The 24,541-nt window shown below is 37.5% G+C and overlaps 2 protein-coding genes and 1 long non-coding RNA gene across 4 annotated transcripts; 1 reads left to right on the forward strand and 2 right to left on the reverse strand.

The window, feature by feature from the left end:
* The first annotated feature begins 813 nt into the window (after positions 1-813).
* LOC128922753 (uncharacterized) lies at positions 814-2,229 on the forward strand. The gene is made up of 3 exons (XR_008471931.1): positions 814-959; positions 1,020-1,124; positions 1,212-2,229. It is a non-coding gene; the product is annotated as an uncharacterized LOC128922753 (long non-coding RNA).
* Positions 2,230-17,122: 14,893 nt separating this feature from the next.
* On the reverse strand, positions 17,123-18,347 carry LOC128922752 (uncharacterized). 2 transcript variants are annotated; one of them, XM_054234404.1, is made up of 3 exons: positions 17,854-18,347; positions 17,551-17,791; positions 17,341-17,479 (listed from the first exon to the last, which is right to left on the reverse strand). In XM_054234404.1, the coding sequence occupies exons 1-3, from the start codon at positions 17,923-17,925 to the stop codon at positions 17,409-17,411; spliced, it is 384 nt and encodes a 127-aa protein (XP_054090379.1). In that variant the 5' UTR covers positions 17,926-18,347; the 3' UTR covers positions 17,341-17,408. The 2 variants fall into 2 exon arrangements, with proteins under 2 accessions (XP_054090378.1, XP_054090379.1); XM_054234403.1 differs by having other exon boundaries at positions 17,123-17,791; positions 17,854-18,032.
* A 299-nt stretch (positions 18,348-18,646) lies between these two features.
* LOC128922555 (uncharacterized) lies at positions 18,647-24,287 on the reverse strand. Its single transcript, XM_054233485.1, has 4 exons — positions 24,258-24,287; positions 23,371-23,687; positions 20,654-20,666; positions 18,647-19,249 (listed from the first exon to the last, which is right to left on the reverse strand). Exons 1-4 carry the CDS (start codon positions 24,285-24,287, stop codon positions 18,782-18,784), a joined length of 828 nt encoding a protein of 275 aa, XP_054089460.1. The 3' UTR covers positions 18,647-18,781.
* Between the last annotated feature and the right edge of the window lie 254 nt (positions 24,288-24,541).

Consider the following 24,541-nt stretch of genomic DNA (forward strand, 5'->3'; position numbering starts at 1 on the left):
ATACACTGACTACCGGTGGAACATGCATACCACTTCTAAAACTGTGTTTAGATTCAAATAATCCCGTGCAAAAATTTTAAGTACCGAAATTTCGAGATCACGATTTATTTAAGTCAATAAAACAATTCAATAAAATAAATTCGAAAAATCCGTTTTCCATAAAATATCAATCCGGAAATGTCGGGATTCGCTATTTATACAAATATCGGTATCTAAATGTTTTTAAGAAGAAATGCTGAAATTCAAATTTTGCAAAAAAAATTAAGTCCCAAAATTTAGGTATTCGCTATATAAAATTTCGGGATCCCGATTTATTTAAAAAAATAATACTCAAATTCTAGTATTCCAAAAAAATATCGAAATTTTATATAGTGAATTCCGAAATTTTGGGATCTCGATTTTTTAAGAAGAATTGCGAAAATTCAATTTATAGGGAAAAATATCAGTCCCGAAATTTTGAAATTCCCCATAAACACGGCAATAACTATTATCCAAAAAATATCAGTTCCTATTTTTATACTCTCGCAAAAAAGTTGCTAGCAACCAAGTTGCTACGAGAGTATTATAGTTTTGTCCACATGGTTGTAAGTCCTAAAACTTAACGAGTTAGATATAGGGTTACAGTATGTAACACAATTGAGCAAATAAAATCAAATATTCTTCAATTCAAATTTTTTTTGCACTACGCAACTTATTACGAAAAGAATATATATGTATTCGAATAGGTACACTAGTTGAGTTTTTTTCGCGGAAATATAACGGTACAATTTCTCAATATTTTCTGGCGGCGTCTGGTTTGCGTCACGTGCACATTTGCTCAATTGTGTTACAACATCGGTTGAGTTCAGGCGTGTGAGCATAGCTAAGACTAAATAAACAACTTTCGAATATTTTAAATACCAGTAGGTCTATTTATCAATTAACTAACGTTTCCAGAAGTATTTTTCATTTTATAGACGGTAAGTAGAATTAGAAAGATTGTTTTTTGTGAAGCTGTTTAACTTCGTGTTTTTTTTTAGAAAAATGAAGAAAATTGCTGACTCTATTAAAAAATCTGTGCTTCAATGGTTGAATGAAGGGCTCTCATATCGGCAAGTTGCAAATTTAGCTGAAATTTCATTTGGGTCAGTGAAAAATATTGCTAATTGTCATGAAATATTAGTACTAAAACATCGATCTGGTCGGCGATCCGTTTGAAATAACCACGATAGACGAACTATCAACCGTCTGGTGGCCTCGGGAGCAGTAAAATCAGGTACTGAGATTCAAAAAGAACTGGAGAGGACTTACGGAAAACAAGTTTCCCGCATGACTGTACACCGCGAGTTGAAAAAACTAGGGTTTAGAGCCAGGCGCAAAATTAAAAAACCTTTGCTTACTAAACGTCATCAAGAACTACGTCTAAAATTTGCTAAAGCGCACCGAAACTGGACTCCAGAACAGTGGGCGAATGTATTTTGGACAGACGAAAGCAAGATTAACCTTCACGGGTCAGACGGAATACATTACGTTTGGAAGAAGTCATCAAAGACTATTACCAGCCGCGATGTCATCCCAACACTCAAATTTGGGGGCGGAAAAGTCCTCTTTTGGGGTGGCTTTTGTAAAAGTGGTGTTGGGGACCTAATTTTAATCGAGGGAAATATGGACGCGAATATGTATATAGATATATTAAGGCAAGGGTATTTTTCTTCGTTGGAGAAATTGGGTCTGGACAGTAGCAAAATCGTTCTGATGCAAGACAACGACCCCAAGCACAAAGCTAAGAAGACTATGGAGTATCTTAAAAGTCAACGAATTGAAACTTTGGAATGGCCCCCTCAAAGTCCCGATATTAATCCTATCGAGAACCTGTGGTTTGTTTTAAAAAAAGGGTATACAATTATGCCAGTCCACCGAAAACAAAGGCGGAATTATTTACTAGATGTGTAGAAGTATGGAACTCCATCACTAAAAAAGAATGTGAAGATTTAGTCAATAGCGTTCCCAAGCGTATTGAAGCGGTGATAGCGGCCAAAGGAGGCTATACTAAATATTAAAGCGGTAAAAATTACATTGTATCAAAATTGAGCAAGTGCCATACAAGAGAAATTATATTTTCTTCTTATAAAACCTGAATAAATTTGTTACTCTTTTGTTGTTTTATATTATAGACGAACTGAAGAATGTATTAAAAAAAACTGTAATTCAATTCGCCCAAATTAAATACACATTTTTTGTAAGAATCGACATTCGTGATTTTATTTGCTCAATTGTGTTACATACTGTATATATATCAAAATGATCAGGGTGACGAGAAAATCCGTCCGTCCGTCTGTCCGTCCGTCCGTGCAAGCTGTAACTTGAGTAAAAATTGAGATATCTTAATGAAACTTGGAACACGTGTTCCTTGGCACCATAAGAAGGTTAAGTTCGAAAATGGGCGTAATTGGCCACGCCCACAAAATGGCGAAAACCGAAAACACTTAAAGTGCCATAACTAAGCTATAAATAAAGCTGTGGAATTAAAATTTGGTATGAAGGATCGCACTAGGAAGGGGCATATGTGGATGTAATTTTTTTGGGGAAGTGGGCGTGGCCCCTCCCCCTACTAAGTTTTTTGTACATATCTCGCAAACTACTAAAGGTATATCAAGGAAACTTTCTAGAGTCGTTTCTTTTAGGTACTACCTTATACAGTCCAAAAATGGAGGAAATCGGATATTAACCACGCCCACCTCCCATACAAAGGTTAGGTTGAAAACTACTAAAAGTGGGTTAACTCAATAACGAAAAACGCCAGAAACACTAAATTTCACATAAGAAATGGCAGATGGAAGCTGCACTCGGGCGTGGCATCGCCCACTTATCGGTCAAAAACCATATCTCAGGAACTACTCGAGCGATTTCAATGAAACTTGGTTTGTAATAGTTTCTTTACATCCCAATGATATTTTGTGAAAATAGGCCAAATCGCTTCACAACCACGCCTACTTCCTATATACCAGAACTTTGAAGACGATCTGGATCGTTGACTTTACAATATATAAAGTAAGCACTAGTGAAGATATCGGTGCAGAACTTTACACAAATACTATGTTAATAGTGTGGCAGCCCCATTCTAAAAATCGCCGAAATCGGACTATAGGTTTTCAAGGCCCCATATATCGAACACGAGGACCTCGGTGCTTCTAACCTAATAATAGGGTTTCCAAACTTTCAATGGACTTTATACAATATATATGACGAACATGTGGGTCAAATTGTGTATTATATAATATAAATTAAGTTAAATAAATAAATTGCGAGAGTATAAAATGTTCGGTTACACCCGAACTTAGCCCTTCCTTACTTGTTAAGAAATAAATACAGGAATTCTGTTTTTGCAAAAAAAATCTGTTCCAAAATTTTGGGATTCACTAAATAAAATTCCGTGATTCTCGATTTTTTAAAAACAAACGCCGAAATTTCGATTTTAAAAATTATCAGTCCCAAATTTCGGTATTGAAAAAATAAAATTTCGGGATCTCGTCTTATTTAATAATATTTCCTGCTGTTTTCCAAAAAATATCAGTGTAAAAAATTTCGGTATTCAAAAATTAAAACTTCCGAAGCTAGCACCGAAATTCGGCATCTCGCAACCACTTCCAGGCGTCATAAAGACTACGCACCGTGGGCATACTCAATTGCTTTACACCGTCGCATAAACAGATAACCATGGACGATGTAGAACACCTGCCAAGTGCACAGCAGGAAACGTTTACACGTGTACTGGTGTGTAGTGAATGAAGAAATTCAATTTTTTCCGCCACGTTTAGCTCGAGCAGCGCATGTAACTACATGTACTCCTACATTCCGACACGACAAACGCATGCCGACATGTTCCCACAACAAGTGCTGCGTTGGTATTGAATGTGCTTTCACACACTTCTACATCGTCAGTATGTACATATGTATGTGGCTATACAACTCTGCGCCAGCGAAAAAGTAGCAAAGCCAACAGCGGCACAGGTTTAAGCTGAGTCAATGCCATCTGCTACGGCAGTGTGATTTTCATCCTACATATATGCCTTCTACATGCGTGACATAACTGCACCGCAGGGATTCTCTACTAAGCAAGTCATACACCTGAACAAGTGGAACAGCTGTTGAGAAAATTTGGCGTGGTATTTTGTGGGCGGGTTACACCGAAATTAAATTCTTATTGCTTTTTGTGCCTTACAAATAATACTTCCTACTCGTATGTTAAGCTCCCAATTGTGATTTTGATTAATTTAAGTTGAGCATATTCTTCAAGAAGTTATTTATAATACAAATTTTTTTTTTACTTTGTTACAAGATTTTTGAAAATCTTAGTACTTTAGACGATTATTTACGGATTTTGTTACGGTAAGTAATTTAAAATTTAACAGTTTTTAACGACGGAGATCTTATTATTTGGGTGTTTCACCGGAAACCCTTGATTTATATTTATTTTTTTGACATGTTAACTGTAAACTATATAATTTACCAGAGTTCCAGACTTTCTTATTTTTCCTGATACACTACTATTTTTTTCTTTTTAAATTAAAAGCGTACAAAATACAGTTTGTGCAAGAACTGAAGCCGCTCAACCTTCCCAAATGAAATCGCTTCGCTCTATGGGCTCTTAAAAATTTCCGACAAGAACCAATTCTGTTCAGCAATGAGGCCTATTTCTGGCTCAATGGGTATGTAAACAAACATAATTGGCGCATTTGGAATGAAGAGCAACCTGAAGAGATTCAAGAGCTGTCATTTCAAAGTTTTGGTGTGGCTTGTGCGCCAGTGGAACCATTGGTTCAGATTTCTTCAAAAATGATGCCGGTGAAAACGTATCGACTGTTTGATGCCTGAAATTGAAGCTCATGTTCTCGGAGACATTTGGTTTCAACAAGACGGCGTCACTTCTCACACATAGCATCAATCAATTGATTTATTGAGAGAACACTTCGGTGAGCAGATAATTTCACGTTTTGGGACGATCGATCGTGTGATATCACACCGTTAGACTTTTTCCTGTGGGGATAGGTAAAGTCTAATGTCTATGCGAACAATCGATTCAGGCGATCAAAATATCCCTCGTGACCAGTCGAAATGCTCGAACGAATCATCGAATATTGGAGTCAACAGATGGACTAACTGATACGTAGCCGCGGCCAACATTTGAAAGAGACAATCTTTAAAAAATATATAACAATTTAGAACCTACGTCTATCCTTTACTATATCTAATATATACCGATTTCACTTTAAATGATGGTTTCATTCATTTAAGGGAGATCTCTCATCTCTCAATGAAGGAGAGGATCATTTGAACCTTTTCAACAATGATGTAAACCTCGAACTTTTAGATATCTCGAAAAACTTGATAAGAGTTGATCTTCATGAACGACATGAACTCCCTACTCGAAAGGTGACTAGCATTCATAAGAATTTAAGCCACATCCTTCACAGAGATTGGCATTTATATACATAAAAAACTGGAATTAGAAAATATTTAAAATTCCAGAACTATTCCACAGCTTCAGTTTGCTAAAAAGACGAGATTATAGTATTGAATATTTTGTCAGCCAGATTCATATTGGTATATACTCATATGAAGATCACAGACAGCTTATGCAGTGAGAAGAGAGAGATATATGTATTATCCTCTTTTTTTACCTCGACAATTATCTCAAGTTCCTCTTTATTAGGAATTGTCTGATAATAGTAATTGTGTTGTTTTGAATTCAAAGTATTTAAAATTAGATTTTATATATTCGTAGGTTTCTTAGGGGATCAAAAAATACTCTATATATTTCACCGCAATCGCCAGAAGAACTCGTAGATAAACTGAGCGTTTAGTTCAATGAGACCACACAAATTAGAAAGATCCATGGATTTAGAGTTATAATATGGAACTATAATGAAAAATATATAAAGAAAAGGTCGAGGTTTATTTCATAATAAATTTCGAACCTTCAGCTTTTCACTTCGTTCACTCTTGAATCTCTCTACTCAAATCACATTCAACAACACTTAAGCAACGCGTTACATATGCCATCCACCAAAAACAATAAATCTATGAAATACACTAAAATAATACACAGGTGTGACATTACGCAATAGCTGCCGTTGTGCTGTCATTGTGCTGCCGTCTACACATCTATGCAACGCTATTGAAACTATACGCTAATCGGAAAATCTGTAAATAAAGCAATTGCCGCAATCATGGCTGACACATGTCGGACTCGGCGACATGAAAACGCACAGTATAAATCGAAATCAAAAAACATCCAAAATTGACGCAACGCACGCGATGCCGTTATAAATTTGTGTATTGATGGTACAACAACAACAAACTAATTATATATAGCAAAATTTTCCAATGGGTTTCTAGTCGCTTTGAGGATTCAACAATGAAATATATACATACAGTTATAAACAAAAATATGTACATATGAATTTTATGTATTTTTTTTGTTATCGCCTTAATTGTTGATATTATGACAGGTGCGTGTCTGGACTGCGAAGCATGAGTACCGTTAGAATGCATATTCGTTTGGTGGAGATATTAAAGCAGTGGCAGTTAATCGAATTCCAACAGAACAAGAAAAATGTAAACAGTTATTATTTACAGCTCTTTTTATAGCAGACATAACGGTTATTTATGATATTTACTTAGAAGGTTATAATTTCATAGCTAAATTCCAAAGTAAATATGCAATTGTTGTTGTTATTATTGATATATATATATATATATTTGGCGTAGGAACCGCTTTAAGCGATTATAGCCGAATCCACCAGAGCGCGCCACTCATTCCTCCTTTTTGCTTTTTGGCGCCAACTGGAAACACCAAGTGAAGCCAGGTCACTTTGCACTTGGTCTTTCCACCGGAGTGGAGGTCGTCCTCTTCCGCGGCTTCCTCCAGCGGGTACTGCATCGAATACTTTCAGAGCTGGAGTGTTTTCTTCCATCCGTACAACATGACCTAGCCAGCCTAGCCGCTGTCTTTTTATTCGCTGAACTATGTCAATGTCGTCGTATAAATCGTACAGCTCATCGTTCCATCGTCTGCGGTATTACGAGTTACACGACCACATTGATAGTTCAGCAAATAAAAAGAGAGCGGCTACGCCGGCTATGTCTTGTTGTCCGAATGGACGAAAACACTTCAGCTTTGAAAGGGTTCGATGCAGTACCCGCCGGAGGAAGCCGAGGAAGGGGAAGGCTTCCGCTCCGTTGGAGGGACCAGGTGGAGAGCGACCTGGTGACACTTGGGATCTCCAACTGTCGCTGAACTGCGAGGGAAAGCGAGGAATGGCGCGCTATCATCGATTCGGCTATAACCGGCTAAACGGTTCCAACGCCAATCACATATGTACATACATACAAGGTTGGCCTTTTCATCATTGAAAGCTCTACGATCCAACAATGAGTCGAAATTATTAAAATTTACTACCGAAATTCGTAGTCTGTGGCCTCAACTATAAGTTGACCAAGTTTGGTGAACGTGTTATCTCACGAAAATTGGGTTCAGCATCTGGATTTCTGCAAGCGTGCCCGTGGTGGCTATGCATAAGAAAAGGAGTACCATACATAATAGCATCAAACGTAGTTTCACAGGAATAAAGAATTTCATTGATATGCCAAACCGTTTTTGTTTTATTTACAAAAGCTTTTAGCGATCTTATTGAAAACGCCCTTATAATGCTTAAAATATTCCTATCGTAATCTTAATTGAAGGCTACTACGAAGTCATTCTCAACATTTATTTTGCAAATGAATTAATAAACATTATATTTCTTAAATTTTATATACAGACGAATGGAATTTATAACAAAGGAAATTGTTGGCTCGAATATTACGCCGATACAAAAATATCGGAGTTCTAGAGATATACGAGTCATACCAAAATTGTGTTGTTGTAAAGTTGTATTTCAGAACAGTTTGTTCGACATTGACGAAGGCAGATTCTTTATATTATTTGTTCACTCTGTTTTATTTAAATTATTAACATATCTGATCAAAGTCACTCACTCTCCACACTATAATTCCAGAATAACTTAAGCAATATGTTTTCAAATCTCGGTGTCGCAGCATATTGTGCCATAAATTGGTATTTACCGATTGGATGAATTTGTGGCAACGTCATAAAATTCGGTTCTTTGGATTTTAGCAGATATTTACCTACTTTAACCGGACATGATATAGTTGTCGAATTAACGAAGGCCTTTCGATAAAGATTATACATCAATTTGCTTTGATATGTATTCAACAAAAACGCACAGACATTAAGTTTATCCATTTTCAGGTCGTTTTGAGGATCGTAGGCACGAATCCGAGCGTATAGGGTCGGAATGGTTTTGATCACTTCAAATTGCCATAAATTCATATTCGGTATTCTAGTCACATTTTTCACATATTTAAGATTATAATTTAGTATTTCAAGCGAATCGACTTTGATACGAATGGAATTTAACAATGTGGGTTTCTAAAGGAGATAGGAAACTTTTTTTATTTAAAAATCAATAAAAGATATCAGCTTATACTCGCCTTTGCTTGGTGGCTAAAAACACAGCAGGAAATTAAGCAAATTAATTGCAAGCTTACGCGACTAGAAGCCATTTATTGTTGCGTCGAGTAGGCGTGATCGAAAACAATTTAATGGTTGGCTGTACTTTGTATTGACATTTATTATAAAAATAATCATGCAATTCCGAAATTATTTAAATTGTAGTTATTTAGAGCTGCACCGATATGAGTAATTACAATTGATTAATTATATTGGAGGAACATGAGCTCGCTATTGAACCGAATGCGAATTTGAATCCAGGGGTTCCGAAACTTTTCAAATTTGAAGCCACTGTAGAAAATTCATTGCCACAAAGGCAGGGGTTATGACGACAAATGATATATTGCCTATATAGAATTTCAACCGAACCGAGACCATATTCTTATTGAATATAACAAGTAACGAAAGGCTAAACTCGGGTGCAACCGAATATTTTATGCTATATGCTCACGTAATTTTGTTAAGATATCTCACATATTAACCGATATATGCGGTATAAAGCCAATCGTATGTTGGATCATCCGAATATAAGTTATACGGGAGCTAGCGGATGTTATGACCCCATCTTAACCATTTTTGGTAAAGAGACACACTATTAGAATAAAAAGATTCCCTCTGAATTATATTAAACTTTTACAACTTTATTTATGTCTTTTTATAACACTTTATGTGTTTTCGGTTTTCGCCATTTTGTGGGCATGTCCGTGGTCCGATTTCGCTCATTTTCAATAGTAGCCTTCTCACAGTCCCAAGGAACAAGTCTATATACGGACGGACGGACGAACGGACGTCCGAATTTTAACTCGTCTCATCATCCTGATCATTTTGATATATATAGCCCTAAATATAACTCTTTTAGTTTTACGACTTATAAACAACCGTTATGTGAACAAAACTATAAGACTCTCTTTAGCAACTTTGTTGCGAGAGGATAAAAATATGGGCCGTACTTATTCCGTGATTATCAAGACCGGCACGTTACTGTGAATGGGAATCGCTACCGAATATTTTTGATCCGAATCAGATGATGGACTTGGACAACGTGTGGTTCCAACACAATTGTCCACACAGCGAAAGTCAAGATCGATTTACTGAAAACTAAGTTTGATGAACGTGTTATCTAACGAAATGGCCCAGTCAATTGGACGGTCGGTTAATAAACATGCCCACTCCACCGATTAAACTCAATAATAGTGTTATCTCATGTATATTTATCAGATATTATATTACTTGCTGATTCCGCAGTCGTTGCACTGCGTGAAATTATTTGCTTTGAAAACAAAGTTGAATTTGTATAGTGTTGGAAAACATTTATTTGCGATTTTTCTAAATATTTTTTCAATGTAACTCAGCTTAATAAACAACATTTTTTGTATTCTGTTCCGGTGCGTAAATGTACAGAGAAGATGGTTTTTCAACTCGTGAATGAAATTTATGCCACACACCTCCAGCGACTGTCTTTGAGACCTGTTGATTGTCATCCCAAATGCAAGTCTCGTTGGAAACTGAATACGTTTGAACTGAAATGAAAAATCGTTGGAACTCAAAGAAATTCGTGGATTGTGCCCCCTTGTATGTCCCTTTAAAAAATTCTTGCAACTATTACATTATTCGATAGCTGCTTGAAGATTGCGAAGCATAATAAATGACAAAGCATTATAATGACAAAGAATTTAGAAATTTCACTGGATAATTCACAGCTTCGTCTTCATTTTCAACATGATCGATCGATGTGTATGAACACAAATCTCCCGGAAGTTGACTTTAAGTCGTATAGATTAAATCATCGACATCGGTATTTTTGGCATTTAAAAATCTGCGTGCACTCAACCAATCGTAGTTACGATAAATTTGGCTAATGTTCGCATTGATTTCAAACCATTAGAAGTATTAACCGGAATTTGCCCAGTTTTTTGCAAATCTTCTGCGGTGCTTTCCTGTTGCAGGAACACCCGCATATTCATGGTCAATCATATGGTTTTCGCGTGCCGCCACAAGTACGATGACTTGAGACATGCGTTCAATTCCTCCGACGTTGTTGATTTCGAAATAACAGAATGTGTTTGTCAATAACAGTATCATTACGCCACCAAAGCGATGATTATTATTCCACAGATCTTTCATTGTTCTGTCAAGTGCTTCTAGAAAATTACGCTCATCTCATAGATGTTTCATAGATTTGCATGTTTAACTGAAGCTACAATGTCGAATGTGCCGTTCTTCCAACTTCAAGTAGCGTTGCTGCAATTCCAGTAGATGCGAGAGCCAACGTAATGTCATTTGAGATCGTATTGTTGTTAATCAATGATATCAGAATCAATCAGGATTCCCAGTTCCACCGTGCGTATCAAGAAATAAAAGTCCATCATTTCCATCATGGACAGCCTTAATCAATTCATCATAGGTTGTCTTTTGCTGCTCATTAAATAATGGAACATTTCTTTATACTTGTTGTTCCAAAGCTATTCTGTCGTATGCACGATTCAGTACATCTCTAATTTGACTGGTGATGGCATATGAATTTCAATGCTTCATTGTAGATGTCACCGTTCATTTTCAATTCTGAATTCTCTGTTGCCACTTGCCAATTTCCGACTTTTTCGAATTGTTTTTTTTATAGATAGAATGAAAAAAAAAAATGTATGGAAAAAAGTCACTTTTTGGAATTTTACAATTTTCCAACTAAACCTTCCAAGATCCACAACGAACAACCGCTGAACATTTCATCAAGAATGGTCCAATCGTTCTCGATCCTTAGCGTATCTAATCTTGAACCGCTTTCGCAGCGCAAGGAACGGAAGCCCTCAAAGATAAATAATTTCCCCCGTTTTTTACACATTTACCACTGTTTCTTCGCTCCTGATGCTATATAGCCTATAGCCTTCCGCGATAAATGGACTATCCAACAAAAAAGAATTATTCAATTCGAACCAGTAGTTGCGGAGATTAGCGTGTTCAAACAAATAAACTCTTGAGCTTTATAATATTGGTATAGATTGGTATTTTAGAACAGTTTTTTGAGACTAGCAATTTTCCTTACTGATCTAATTATTTCACACTCTCCACACTATAATTCCAGATTAGCTTAAGCAATACGTTCTCAATCCTCGGTGTCGCAGCATATTGTATCATAAATTGGTATTTACCGATTGGATGAATATATGGCAATGTCATAAAATCAGGATCTGCGGATTTTAGCAGATATTTTCCTTCCTTCACCGGACACGATAAAGTAGACGAATTAACGAAGGCCTTTCGGTAAAGATTGCGCAACATTTTACTTTGAAAAGTGTTCAACATCAACGCACAGACATTTATTTTATCCATTTTAATGGTTATACGATCGTTTTGAGAATCGTAACCACGGAGTCGAGCGTATAAGGTCGGAACGTTTTTGATCACTTCCAGTTGCCAAACATTCATATTTGGTATTTTGTTCACATTTTTCACATATTTCTGACTAAAGTTTACAATTTCAAGCGAATCCAATTTGGTACGAATGGAATTTAACAATGTAGGTTTCTAGAGGAGACAAAAAAACGTTTTTCTTTAAAAATCAATAAAAGATATTCGCTTATACTCTACCTTTGCCTCGAAGCTAAAATAGCAACAGGAAATTAGGCAAATTAATTGCAAGCTTACGCGACTAGAAGCCATTTTCTGTTGTATCGTGTAAGAGTGTTTTAAACTATTTGATAGTTGGTAGTACTTTAGACTGAATTTTATTTAAAAAATAAACATAGAGTTCCGAAATTATTTAAATTGTGCTGAAATTATATATAATTAAAGTTGCACTGAAATGAGTAATTACAATTGAATTTGGAGGAACATGCGCTCACTATTGATCCGAATTGCGAACTTTAATACAGAGTTTCCGAAACTTTTCAAATTGAGAACCACTATAGAAAAGTCATTGCCAGAAAGATGAATGTTACAGCTTTATATAATATCTTGACTATATGGAATTTTCACTGGCCCTGTCTAGATAACGATTAAGTTGTTGTCTCAACACCTGCGCCACTAAATCGACCTTTGGACTCAAAAGCAATTCAAACACTATTTTTATTATAGTTGCGCTAAAACCTAGTTCGAAAATGGTAGGTTGAATACGGAAGATAGAGACCAGAACTTGCACATGCTATAAAAGTAGAGATGCAAACGATGTATCGATGTTTTTAAAACATCGATGTTTTCGTCAAAAAGCATCGATGTTAGCCATCGATGTCTCGAATCTAAAAACATCGATGCATCGATGTCACTTTCAACGATGTTTTATGTCGATGTTTTCTATAAAAATTTTACTTCACACCTTCACACTTTTTCGGGTATTAACCCGAAACCCTCTATTTGGATAACCTTTATTACATTGGAATTAGATTTTTGTAAAATACGGAGAATTTGTTAAGGGAATGTGCGCTTGGACCTGCGCTTACTTTTATGATTTATTTATACAATTCACATAATTCTGGCGTAGGCTACTGCGTTTGATCAGAGATTCAAATAACTTCATTTTAAAGATGCTAGGGCTAAAGGAAATACTTCTTTTTGTTTCATAGAAAATTAATCGCGCTGATACAACGGAATCTTCGGATGAGTGTGAAACAGAATACTCGTTTGATGTTTGGAACCAGAATGAACATTTGATACACCAAAAGGTGAAATGTAAGCTGTCAAATTTATCTACAATTATTGGAGGATGGGATCATGTGTAGAAGTTCACGCAAGTGAGGAAAGATTTTGATTGTCATTCACTTGGGAGTGGCCAGAAACGATTCTTCTCCACATGGTTCAAGCAGCTCACGACTTCCGGTTTTAGACCAAGTATCCTCTGGGTAGCCAACAGACAGCCGTTTGAAGGCGAGCTAAAGTGAGAAGGCGAAGCCCGCTTATGCGGTTGTGCGTAGGGCTTGGGACCCACCACATAAAAACGAAGTACCAATGAAAAATCTACGAAAGCTTCGGATGAGACACCCCCCTTTTGATGACGACCCCTGCAAACGTTTTAAGGATAATGATATAAGAGCATGCACCTAGAATGTCCGGACCCTTAATTGGGAAGGTGCCTCTGCCCAGCTGGTTGATGTCCTCATACGACTCAAGGCTGACATCACCGCCACCCAAGAAGTGCGATGGACGGGACAAGGACGGAAGAAGGTGGGTCCTTGTAACATCTACTACAGCGGCCATATAAAGGAGCGCAAATTTGGTGTTGGATTTGTGGTGGGAGAGAGACTCCGTCACAGAGTCCTGGCATTCACCCCGGTGGATGAACGTCTTGCCACAATCCGCATCAAAGCGAGGTTCTTCAACATATCGCTGATTTGCGCCCACGCCCCAATGGAAGAGAAGGACGATGTGACCAAAGATGCTTTCTATGAGCGCCTAGAACGCACCTATGAGCGCTGCCCCCGCCACGATGTGCTTGGCGATTTTAACGCCAGGGTGGGTAAAGAAGGTGTCTTTGGCACAACAGTCGGAAAATTCAGCCTCCATGACGAAACATCGCCAAACGGCCTGAGGCTGATCGACTTCGCTGGGGCCCGAAATATGGTCGTCTGTAGTACCAGATTCCAGCATAAGAAAATACATCAAGCTACATGTCTGTCTCCTGATCGAAACACGCGGAACCAAATCGATCACGTTGTGATAGACGGAAGACATATCTCCTGTGTTTTAGACGTGCGTACGCTCCGAGGACCAAAAATAGACTCGGGCCATTATCTGGTCGCAGCGAAGATACGCACCCGCCTCTGTGCAGCAAAGAGTGCCCGTCAACAAACACAAGGAAGGTTCAACGTCGAAAAGCTGCAATCGCAACAGACAGCCACGAAATACTTTACTCGACTTGCACTCCTGCTCTCTGAGAGCACTCATCAGCATCTCGGTATAAGGGAACTGTGGAACGGCATCTCAAACTCACTGCGTACCGCTGCAGCCAAACAATTGGTTTTCGGCAACGACAAAAAACAAGCTGGTACGATGAGGAGTGCCGTCTCGCAGCGGAGAGAAAACAGACTGCCTACCTCGCAATGTAGCGATCGACCACAACACGTGCGGGATGGGATAGATACCGAGAGCTGAAGAGGGAAGCGAGACGCATCTGCAGACAAAAAAAGAAAGAGGCCGAAATGCGTGAGTACGAAGAGCTTGAGAAGCTGGCAGACAGAGGGAATGCTCGAAAATTTTATGAAAAATGAAGCGACTTAACGAAGGTTTCAAGACCGGAGCATCCTCATGTAGAGACCAAGGTGGTAATCTGGTAACCGATGTCCAGGGCATACTGGGATTATGGAGGGAACACTTCTCCGACCTGCTGAATGGCAGTGAGAGTACAACACCAGGAGATGGCGAACCCGATCCCCCAATCGATGACGATGGAACAGATGTTCCATTACCCGACCATGAAGAAATTCGAATAGCAATTACCCGCTTGAAGAACAACAAAGCAGCGGGGGCCGATAGATTACCGGCAGAACTATTCAAATACGGCGGCGAAGAACTGATAAGGTGATGCATGATCAGCTTCTTTGCAGAATATGGTCGGAAGAAAGCAAGCCTGACGATTGGAATCTCAGTGTGCTCTGCCCAATCCATAAAAAGGGAGATCCCACAATCTGCGCCAATTACCGTGGGATCAGCCTCCTAAATATCGCATACAAGGTTCTATCGAGCGTACTGTGTGAAAGACTAAAGCCCACCGTCAACGAACTGGTTGGATCTTATCAGTGTGGCTTTAGACCTGGAAAATCGACAACTGACCAGATATTCACCATGCGCCAAATCTTGGAGAAGACCCGTGAAAAGAGGATCGATACACACCACCTTTTTGTCGATTTTAAAGCTGCTTTCGACAGCACGAAAAGGAGTTGTCTTTACGCCGCGATGTCTGAATTTGGTATCCCCGCAAAACTAATACGGCTGTGTAAATTAACGTTGAGCAACACCAAAAGCTCCGTCATGATTGGGAAGGACCTCTCCGAGCCGTTCGATACTAAACGAGGTTTCAGACAAGGTGACTCACTATCGTGCGACTTCTTTAACCTGATGCTGGAAAAAATTATAAGAGCTGCAGAGCTAAACCGAAAAGGTACAATCTTCTACAAGAGTGTACAGCTGCTGGCGTACGCCGATGATATTGATATCATCGGAAGCAACAACCGCGCCGTTTGTTCTGCTTTTTCCCGCATGGATAAGGAGGCGAAGCGAATGGGTCTGGAGGTGAATGAGGACAAGACGAAATATCTCCTGTCATCAAGCAAACAGTCGGCGCATTCGCGTCTTGGCTCCCACGTCACTATTGACAGTCATAACTTCGAGGTCGTAGATAATTTCGTATACCTGGGAACCAGCATCAACAACTCGAACAATGTCAGCCTCGAAATCCAGCGCAGAATAACTCTTGCCAACAGGTGCCACTTTGGACTGAGTAGGCAATTGAACAGTAAAGTCCTCTCTCGACGAACCAAAATCAAGCTCTACAAGTCGCTTATCATTCCCGTCCTGCTTTACGGTGCAGAAGCTTGGACGATGTCAACATCAGATGAGACGACACTAGGAGTTTTCGAGAGGAAAATTTTGCGCAAGATTTATGGTCCTCAGAACATTGGCAACGGCGAATACCGCAGACGATGGAACGATGAGCTGTACGAGTTATACGACGACATTGACATAGTTCAGCGAATAAAAAGACAGCGGCTACGCTGGCTAGGTCATGTTGTCCGAATGGACGAAAACACTCCAGCCCTGAAGGTGTTCAATGCAGTACCCGCCGGAGGAAGCCGAGGAAGGGGAAGGCCTCCACTCCGTTGGAGGGACCAGGTGGAGAGCGACCTGGTTACACTTGGGATCTCCAACTGGCGCCGAACTGCGAAGGAGAGAGAGAAGTGGCGCACTATCGTCGTGGCTATAACCGGCTAAACGGTTGCAACGCCAATCACATACATACATAGGGAAGGTCGAATAGAAAATGTATCTCGGCTGTTACCCCTACCAATCAGAAGCCAATAGAGTTTGGGTTGACATGAGTACTGTGTTTCCGGAGTTGTATAAATAGGCTTATTAATATTTACACATTGTGGCCACTTCAGTGCCGAGTAAACGACCTCTTTCTAAACCCAAGGCAACTATCACGCAGAAGCAAAATCGAAAAGAAATGACATATAATGCTAAGTGAAATAAAAGGTATTAACTTAAGACGTACTACATTTCATTTATTTATGCTTCTGCTTCGTATCCCTTAGCTTTTCACACTAAATTTAAAATAAGTTAAAAAAGTTTAAAAATACATCGATGTTTAAATGGCCGATGTTTTTGATTTCGATGGGTTTTGAAGAAACATCGATACATCGAACCATCGATGCTTCATTTTACGATGTTTGCATCCCTATATAAAAGTGAAATTCAGTTCATAGGATAAAGTAGAAAGAGGCATCTCAGGTCCACAAAAGTGAGTGTGGCACCGTCTCAAAATAAGTGTAATGTACATATCTCACAAACTAATAAATTTGTTTTTGCTAAACATTGCGGAAACTAAGTCCTTTAGTATGATACGGTATGACAATGAAAGAAGTCGGTTCCAACCATGCCCACTCCCCAAAGAAAGGCTTTATTAAAATATACTAAAAGTGCTTTAACTCAATAATAACATGTCTATCTTACGTACTTTTACCAGATATTATATACTAGAACAGTTCTTTTGACACTGTCAATTTTCATTACATTTTTATTATATTTGAAGAGTTGTTAACACATCGGTTTACATTATTTCACATTCTCCACACTATAATTAAAGATTAACTTCATCAAATCGCCATCACCTTTCGTTATTGCAGCGTATTGTACCATAAATTGGTATTTACCGATTGGATGCATTTGTGGCAACGTCATATAATCCGGGTCTTTGGATTTTATCAGATATTTTCCTTCCTTCACCGGACATGAAAAAGTCGACGACAAATTAACAAATATATTCCGAAAAATATTTCCCATTATTTTACTTCGAAATGTGTTCGACATGTACGGACAGATATTCACATTATCCAATTTAATGGTTATACGATTGTTTTGTGGATCGTAGGCACGGACCCGAACGTAAAGAGTCGGAATGCTTTTGATCACTTCAATTTGACACAAATTCGTATTCGGCATTTTGTTCACAATTTTCAAATATTTTTGATTATAGTTCACAATTTCAAGCGAATCGACTTTGATATGAATGGAATTAAACCATGTCGTATTCTAGAGGAGATAGAAAACTTTTTAATTTAAAAATCAATAAAAGATATTCGTTAATACTCTACCTTTGCTTGGAGGCTAAAATAGCAGAAGGAAATTAAGCAAATTAATTGCAAACTCCCGCGACTCAGAGCCATTTATTGTTGTGTCGTATAGGAGTGTTCAAAACGATTTGATAGTTGACAGTACTTTGAAGTGAATTTTATAGTTATGTTATTCCGACATCACATAAATTATGTTGATTAGTATTTAGAGCAGAATATAAATTAGTAATTAAAATTGATTGATCATATTTCACTGAACTGTAACTAACTACGCGTAAACACTATCCAAAATTATAAAAATTTAATTCAGTATTTATGTTAAGAAAAAATTCGACCCAGCATGTCCGTATTCATAATTAGGCGGATCCTTATCCTTGTATGTATGTGATTGGTGTTCAACCGTTTAGCCGGTTATAGCCGAATCTATGAGAGCGCGCCACTCCTCTCCGTATCCTTACCACAGGCATACCTGCCAACCTCTCTGCTGGCAAGATCCTCAACTGTATATCACTGTTCATAGAAAAGGTTTTTCTTATCAACGAGTGGAGCTAGTAAAATAAACACAACAACGAAGTCATTTTCGGTATCCGACCACCAAAAGTTCGAGAGAAGAAGTAAGACATAGATGTATTCTATAACTGACCGACTCGAGGTTTTAGACAATTGGGCTCGGCGTTACTATACACTCGACAATATTGTGGAGCTTTCCATAGTACTGTGACTAAGTAACTCCGCTCGTAAGTAACTCGGGCAGAGATTGTGGGATCCATTAATTGTGTTGACGCCCAGACGAAGTCTCACTGCTTGGGCATTTTCAGTGGTTATAAATAATACTTATATGAGATATGGTCCAAAAAGAAAAATTCTAACCGGGAAAAAAACAAAAGAATTTTTCTAAAATCATATTTAGAATTCATGGTACTCATTTATTTATTTTGAAATATGTAAACTATTTCCTCACTGTAAACTGCCACACTAATCCACTGATCGCCTTGCTACTCCTATTCAGCTTAATGTTAATTTCCAGCTTATAAGTGCCCACACCGTAGTAAGGAGTCGTTTGATTTGGAAAAATAATTTCGCGTATAGAATACACTTTAGCTTTAAGTGGACACTCAATTTGTTTGTCATTGACCACAACTTGTCGATATATTTGAAAAATCCATTTATATGAGGGAATGGATTTTAATAAGGCACAGCCATTCATATTGGTTATATTGTAGGAGAAGGCGTTGCCACGTCGGCCTTTTAGCGTAATGTCAACAAAAAAATGAGGCACAGGTTTTAGCAGCTCGAAAGAATAAATATTTGGATTCGCTGTGGAACGCGAGAAGTTTCTTAAGTACTCCAAATCATAGAGTTTAATATAAAATGCTGCATTGGAGTCGTTTACCGGTGTGGCTGTTGTAGTTGTGTGCTGTGGAAGGGAGCGTATTTTTAGGCAATCTTTTATTTTTGGATTTTTTATTTAAATTATTATTATTATATAATTTTAATTACAAAAAAAATTAACTCACCCAACATATTTGAACACCCAGAAGCAACAGCACTTCATATAAGTAGCGATTTGTAAACCCGTTGCAATGCATAGCGTGAAACTAGTTACCCAAACTCTTTCCGATTATAGTTTTAATACGAAAAGCATTCTAGTTTATTTCATTATTTATTTATATTTAAAAATATATCCAGCCTTTGATTAATTACTGTAATTTTATAAATTTTCTATTATCTCTTTAATAGCCACAATTATGAAAATTTAATTGACTTGAAAAATGCCTATCATACGTATACATCCACAAATAGCTGTGATAAAAAACGCTACACTATTATTGCATATATTCGAATCAATTATTTTACTTTACTATTTTCAATCAATTCACTTAAACTTAATTATTCTTTATTTGTTCCACTTTAAAACCAACGTGACATATTTAACAATGGTATTTTAGCTTTAATGAGCGTAACTCCTTCCTCTGAGTCGAATGTTGTCAACTAGAGAAGAAAATAAAAGCGGACATCAATTTGACAGCAAGTAAATGCAATACTGACACCGTCAGCTGTCAAATGTGAAAATTTTTAGCTATTCATTATTAGGTTAATTTGTGAAGAGAGTCAACGATATCTCCTCATGATCCCAAAATATTTATAGGAATGAGTAAAACTCCAATGGATGAATATTATTTTCATTCCTTAGACAGATTCCACATATTCATTTTGTGCGAAAACTAAGACATTTTTCAGACTTGCTCTTCTGGCAGAGTTAAGTACAAGAGGTCTAATAGAATAGGGATTCTGATTTCAGTTATCGATCTTGGAACAATTGTTGTTGATAAGTCAGTCAGCATATCTTCACTTGTTTCACTGCGGTCTTCATTCAAATGTATTTTCCTGTTACTAAACGCCCAATACATCTGACTTTCTAGCGAATGGATAATTGACACCAATAAAGTTCCGAATAAATAAAAGTGTTCGGGAATTGCATAATAGGTAGAATTAAGGGCTTAATTAATATGATAGTTTGTCAATTGTAGATAAAAATCAAGAAAAAACAGAAAAGAGTTAGTTTGGGTAATTCACAAAATCGATGATAGTAGAACCAACCAAAAGGAGGGAAAACTCAAAATTTTGGGCGTTTTATAGCCTTTCCCTTCCTATACGACTGCGATTGTTACCATGGGGTAAAGACAAAGAAACATTATTGGCAACTTATCAGGCTATCGGCCGGCCGGTCATAAACTACGCCCCTATATGGTCGCCTGGATCCAGTAGGACTTAGCTGGAGACTTGTCAGAATACCGCTATTCGGACAACCAGAGATTACCTCTTGATGTCTCCTGTTGAACATATAAATATACAATGAGGACCGTCAAATGTTAATGTCAATGTCAATGTACAATGTCATGTGAAGGAAGACATACAGGACTATACCGACTGGACTTCGGATGCGACAGACTTTCGACAAGCCCTAAGCGGCATTCACAGAGGAGTCATTAACACCTTCATCGACTCCCTCCCGGTACTTGGAGATATAACACCACCCATCGCATACACAAAGCTCGAGTTGTTCTTTTCCTTTTGGTAAATAAATTCGACGATCTAGGCTTTCAAGTTCGGGCAGGTTTGGGTAACCGTTACAACAACAAGAACAAGGAAATCATTATCAGTGGGTTGCGGACCACATAGACCGACTTCTTAATTTTTTACCACCAAACCAAGGTACATCTAGGTTAACTTGTAATGCCATTATTGATTAGAGGAAAACCTAATCAAGGTCAGTTATATATCACTTTAGCTTAATTTTCGGAATTACTGATATTATATTTCTGGGGCTTGAGGTGTAGTCCCAATTCGTCCAATTTTAGATGAGATCCTTTCAATCAGTTAGATCTTTTTGTTCCAAATATTATTTCGATAACTTTTTGATAAAGTGAAAGAAACTGTTGGGTTTTAAAAATTTGTTATATAGAAAGGAAATCGGATTTCGCTCAAACTATGAGATGACCAAACTATGATATTATAATAATTAGTCAAGTAGATGCTGAGATTTCATCTAAAAGTAAAAAAATAAAGTTTCAACAATTTTTAAATGAGACCTAACAATCTAACTTTTAACCCCTTAACTTTTATGGTATAGTGAAAGAAACTATTGGAATTTAAAAATGTGCAGTAGCCAAAGTTCACTACTTTTCAAATTATAACATAAGTATGTCAAGGGACAACTAATAAGACCTAAAAGTAGGCAGGACAACGCCCATTGTTCAATTTTGATTCCGATTGTCGTCATATTAGGCTATCTTTACGATTGTGCCACTGGCTTTTTACCATAGAAATATCATAGTTTTTAATAAAACTTTTATAAGGAGGTGGGCGTGGTTATTAACCGATTTCAAAACTTTCCCTGCAACTAGATATTTATGAGGTTTTCAATAAATTTGGAGGATGCGATGTGCGTCATAATATTTAAAACTATTAGGGGAGGAGCCACGCCTACATACTTATAATTATACTCTCGCAACATGTTGCACGGAGTATAATAGTTTTGTTCACATAACGGTTGTTTGTGTCACCAAGAAATAAAAGAGCTAGATATGGGGTTATATACATATAAATAATCAGGATGACGAGTGGATTTGAAATCCGGATGTCTGTCCGTCTGTCCATGCAAGCGATAACTTGAGTAAAAGTTAAGATATCTTAATGAGAATTGGAACACATATTCCTTGGCACCCTGAGGAGGTTGCTTTCGAAAATGGGCAAAATCGATCCTCTGCCACGTCCACAAAATGGCGGAAACCGAAAACCTATACTGTGTCATAACTAAGCCATAAATAAAGTTATGAAAATAAAATTTGGAACATAGGATCGCATTAGGAAGGGGCCTAGTTTTTTGGATGTATATTTTTTTTTTTTAAGTGGGCGTGACTCCGCCCCCAAATAGGTTTTTTGTATATAACTCGCAAACCAATAAAGTTATATAAAGCAAACTTTCTGCAGTCGTTTCTTTTAGCCATTTCCTTATACAGTCCAAAAATGAAAGATATCGGATAATAACCACGCCCACCTCCCATTCGTTGGGCTTTATTCCGCATATATGTATTGGTTAATATGTGATATATCTTAGTGAACCTTGCTGGTGAAATTGAATGAAATCGGTTCAGAAATTACCTCAGCCCTCACATGTATATATGACGATTTTCGTTATTCTATTAAACTTTATGCCGAACTAATGGGTAAATTTATCTTAATATAATTTCTTCAATAAATTGCGAGAGTATAAAATGTTCAGTTACACCCGAACTTAGCCTTTCCTTACTTGTTTTTTATATTTTTTCTATAAACGACATTTTAAGAAAAATACTAATCCATTTTCCTATAGGGTCAGCTACAATAGCAAACACCCACCCCCACATTGCCAAGTGAAAAAGTCGGTCAATTAGTACTTATGCTTGTCAGTTGTGATTAAAATGTGTGATCGACCATTAAAGCAGCCATTATGACAAGCTAAGCTGAACAAATGTTTGTATGTACTATGTATGTATGGAGTTGTAATAATTTAACATTTCTATGAGGGTTGTTCGGAGGGATGTTGACTAGACAGCGCTCATATTTAATATGCTTCCTAAATTATCGATCACTGTCAATTGATTAGGAGCACCAGTGAATTATGCCTGCGTTTACTTATATATACATACATACATCCCTTTATCATTCAAGAGGCAATGCCTTCGTGGCGTACATTTTAAAAGGCTTATGGCACAGATGAGTTGATAAATATTGAAAATGACGAATTGCCAAGCGGCTAATTAAATTATAAAAATTCAGACAATTAAGAATTTCCACTAAATTTAAGCAGCTAACGGTAACTAAATGTGGAATTGTGGACATTTTGAATATTAAGTTGAGTTTTCAATTGAATTTTAGCACTCAAATTTTGTTAAACATTAATTATTATAATAAAAATCATTAATAAATTTGAATAAAAATTTTGAAATATTAATTTCCCCCTACAAATTATTAATCAACATCATGCGCACTCACCTCTCGCCATCATCGTTGAATGAGAAATCGCCGAGTAATAAATCGCGAAAACGATAGCGTGGTGCAATCATTTTGGTTGTTGTTGTGGTAGTGGCTGTTGAAGATGTACTAGCTGCTGCCGCGCTGGCGCTTGTTGTTAGTGGCGCCACAGCTGCGCGTGCAATCGCCTCCAACGAACTGCGGCCACGTCCGCCCTTGATGACATACTCTTCGGTGGCCGAGTGTACGCCGCCCGTCGTTTCGACGGCATTCCAATGTGAGGTGCCGGTGAGGAAGTAGCCGCCACCAGCCCGATTGGGCCGTGGCGAACGTAGACGCTGCCACAGATTGGCCAGAATAGTGGTTTAACGCGCGCGGGTATGAGGAAGAATAAATTTGTTAGCGTATTGGGGGAGGCACTGGGAGCGTGGTGTGAGAGGATACGGAGACTAAATAATTATTTTTTATGTTTTAATTTTTAATTATATTTGAATTTCACTATTTCACAAAAGCACAATTAAACACTTAACGAGAGATTTATTTAAATTTTCGGACACTTTTTATACACGAAACGCGTCATTTTCACAAATTATTGCAATACCCGATTTTATTATATTATATTATATTAATCACGAGGGATTATCTGTAAAGAAAAAACACGTTTTATTAGTTCAAAAATATAATAATTAAATAATTAAAAATATTTGGATAGAAATCATCATTTAAATAATAGTCGCCAATAAGTAAAACTTGAAGGCATCTTATGATTAGTAAAAGAAGTGGCGAAATGAGTGAAAAATTATTAAGCTAGTAAGTGTCTCAAGGGTCGAGATGACGATGAACTCTCTCATTGTATTATCTGTCGCATTCTTATGAGTTACCTTTCAGACATCATTACTATGAATCACCTTGTCAAGCCAACTACTCCAGGAATTCATTGTAGATTAGTATATGAAAACGGTCAGTTAAACAGAAAACCTTGTCATGCTCTCTTAAGTATGCTCTCCTATTACTAAGAAAGAGCTCTAAAAGTATTCACACTCAATATGGAAGATAACCTGTCTATCCGAATTCGATAGCAATAAAATAGGTTCCAGGTAAACCCAATTTACATAATGCAAGGAAATACCTTGGTGTAACCCTGAATGAAAAATATGTGTCTTCAAACATATTGTTCGAAAACAGATGGATT

Source organism: Zeugodacus cucurbitae, chromosome 6 (genome assembly GCF_028554725.1).
Source record: "Zeugodacus cucurbitae isolate PBARC_wt_2022May chromosome 6, idZeuCucr1.2, whole genome shotgun sequence".
In the NCBI taxonomy this organism is placed as follows: domain Eukaryota; kingdom Metazoa; phylum Arthropoda; class Insecta; order Diptera; family Tephritidae; genus Zeugodacus; species Zeugodacus cucurbitae.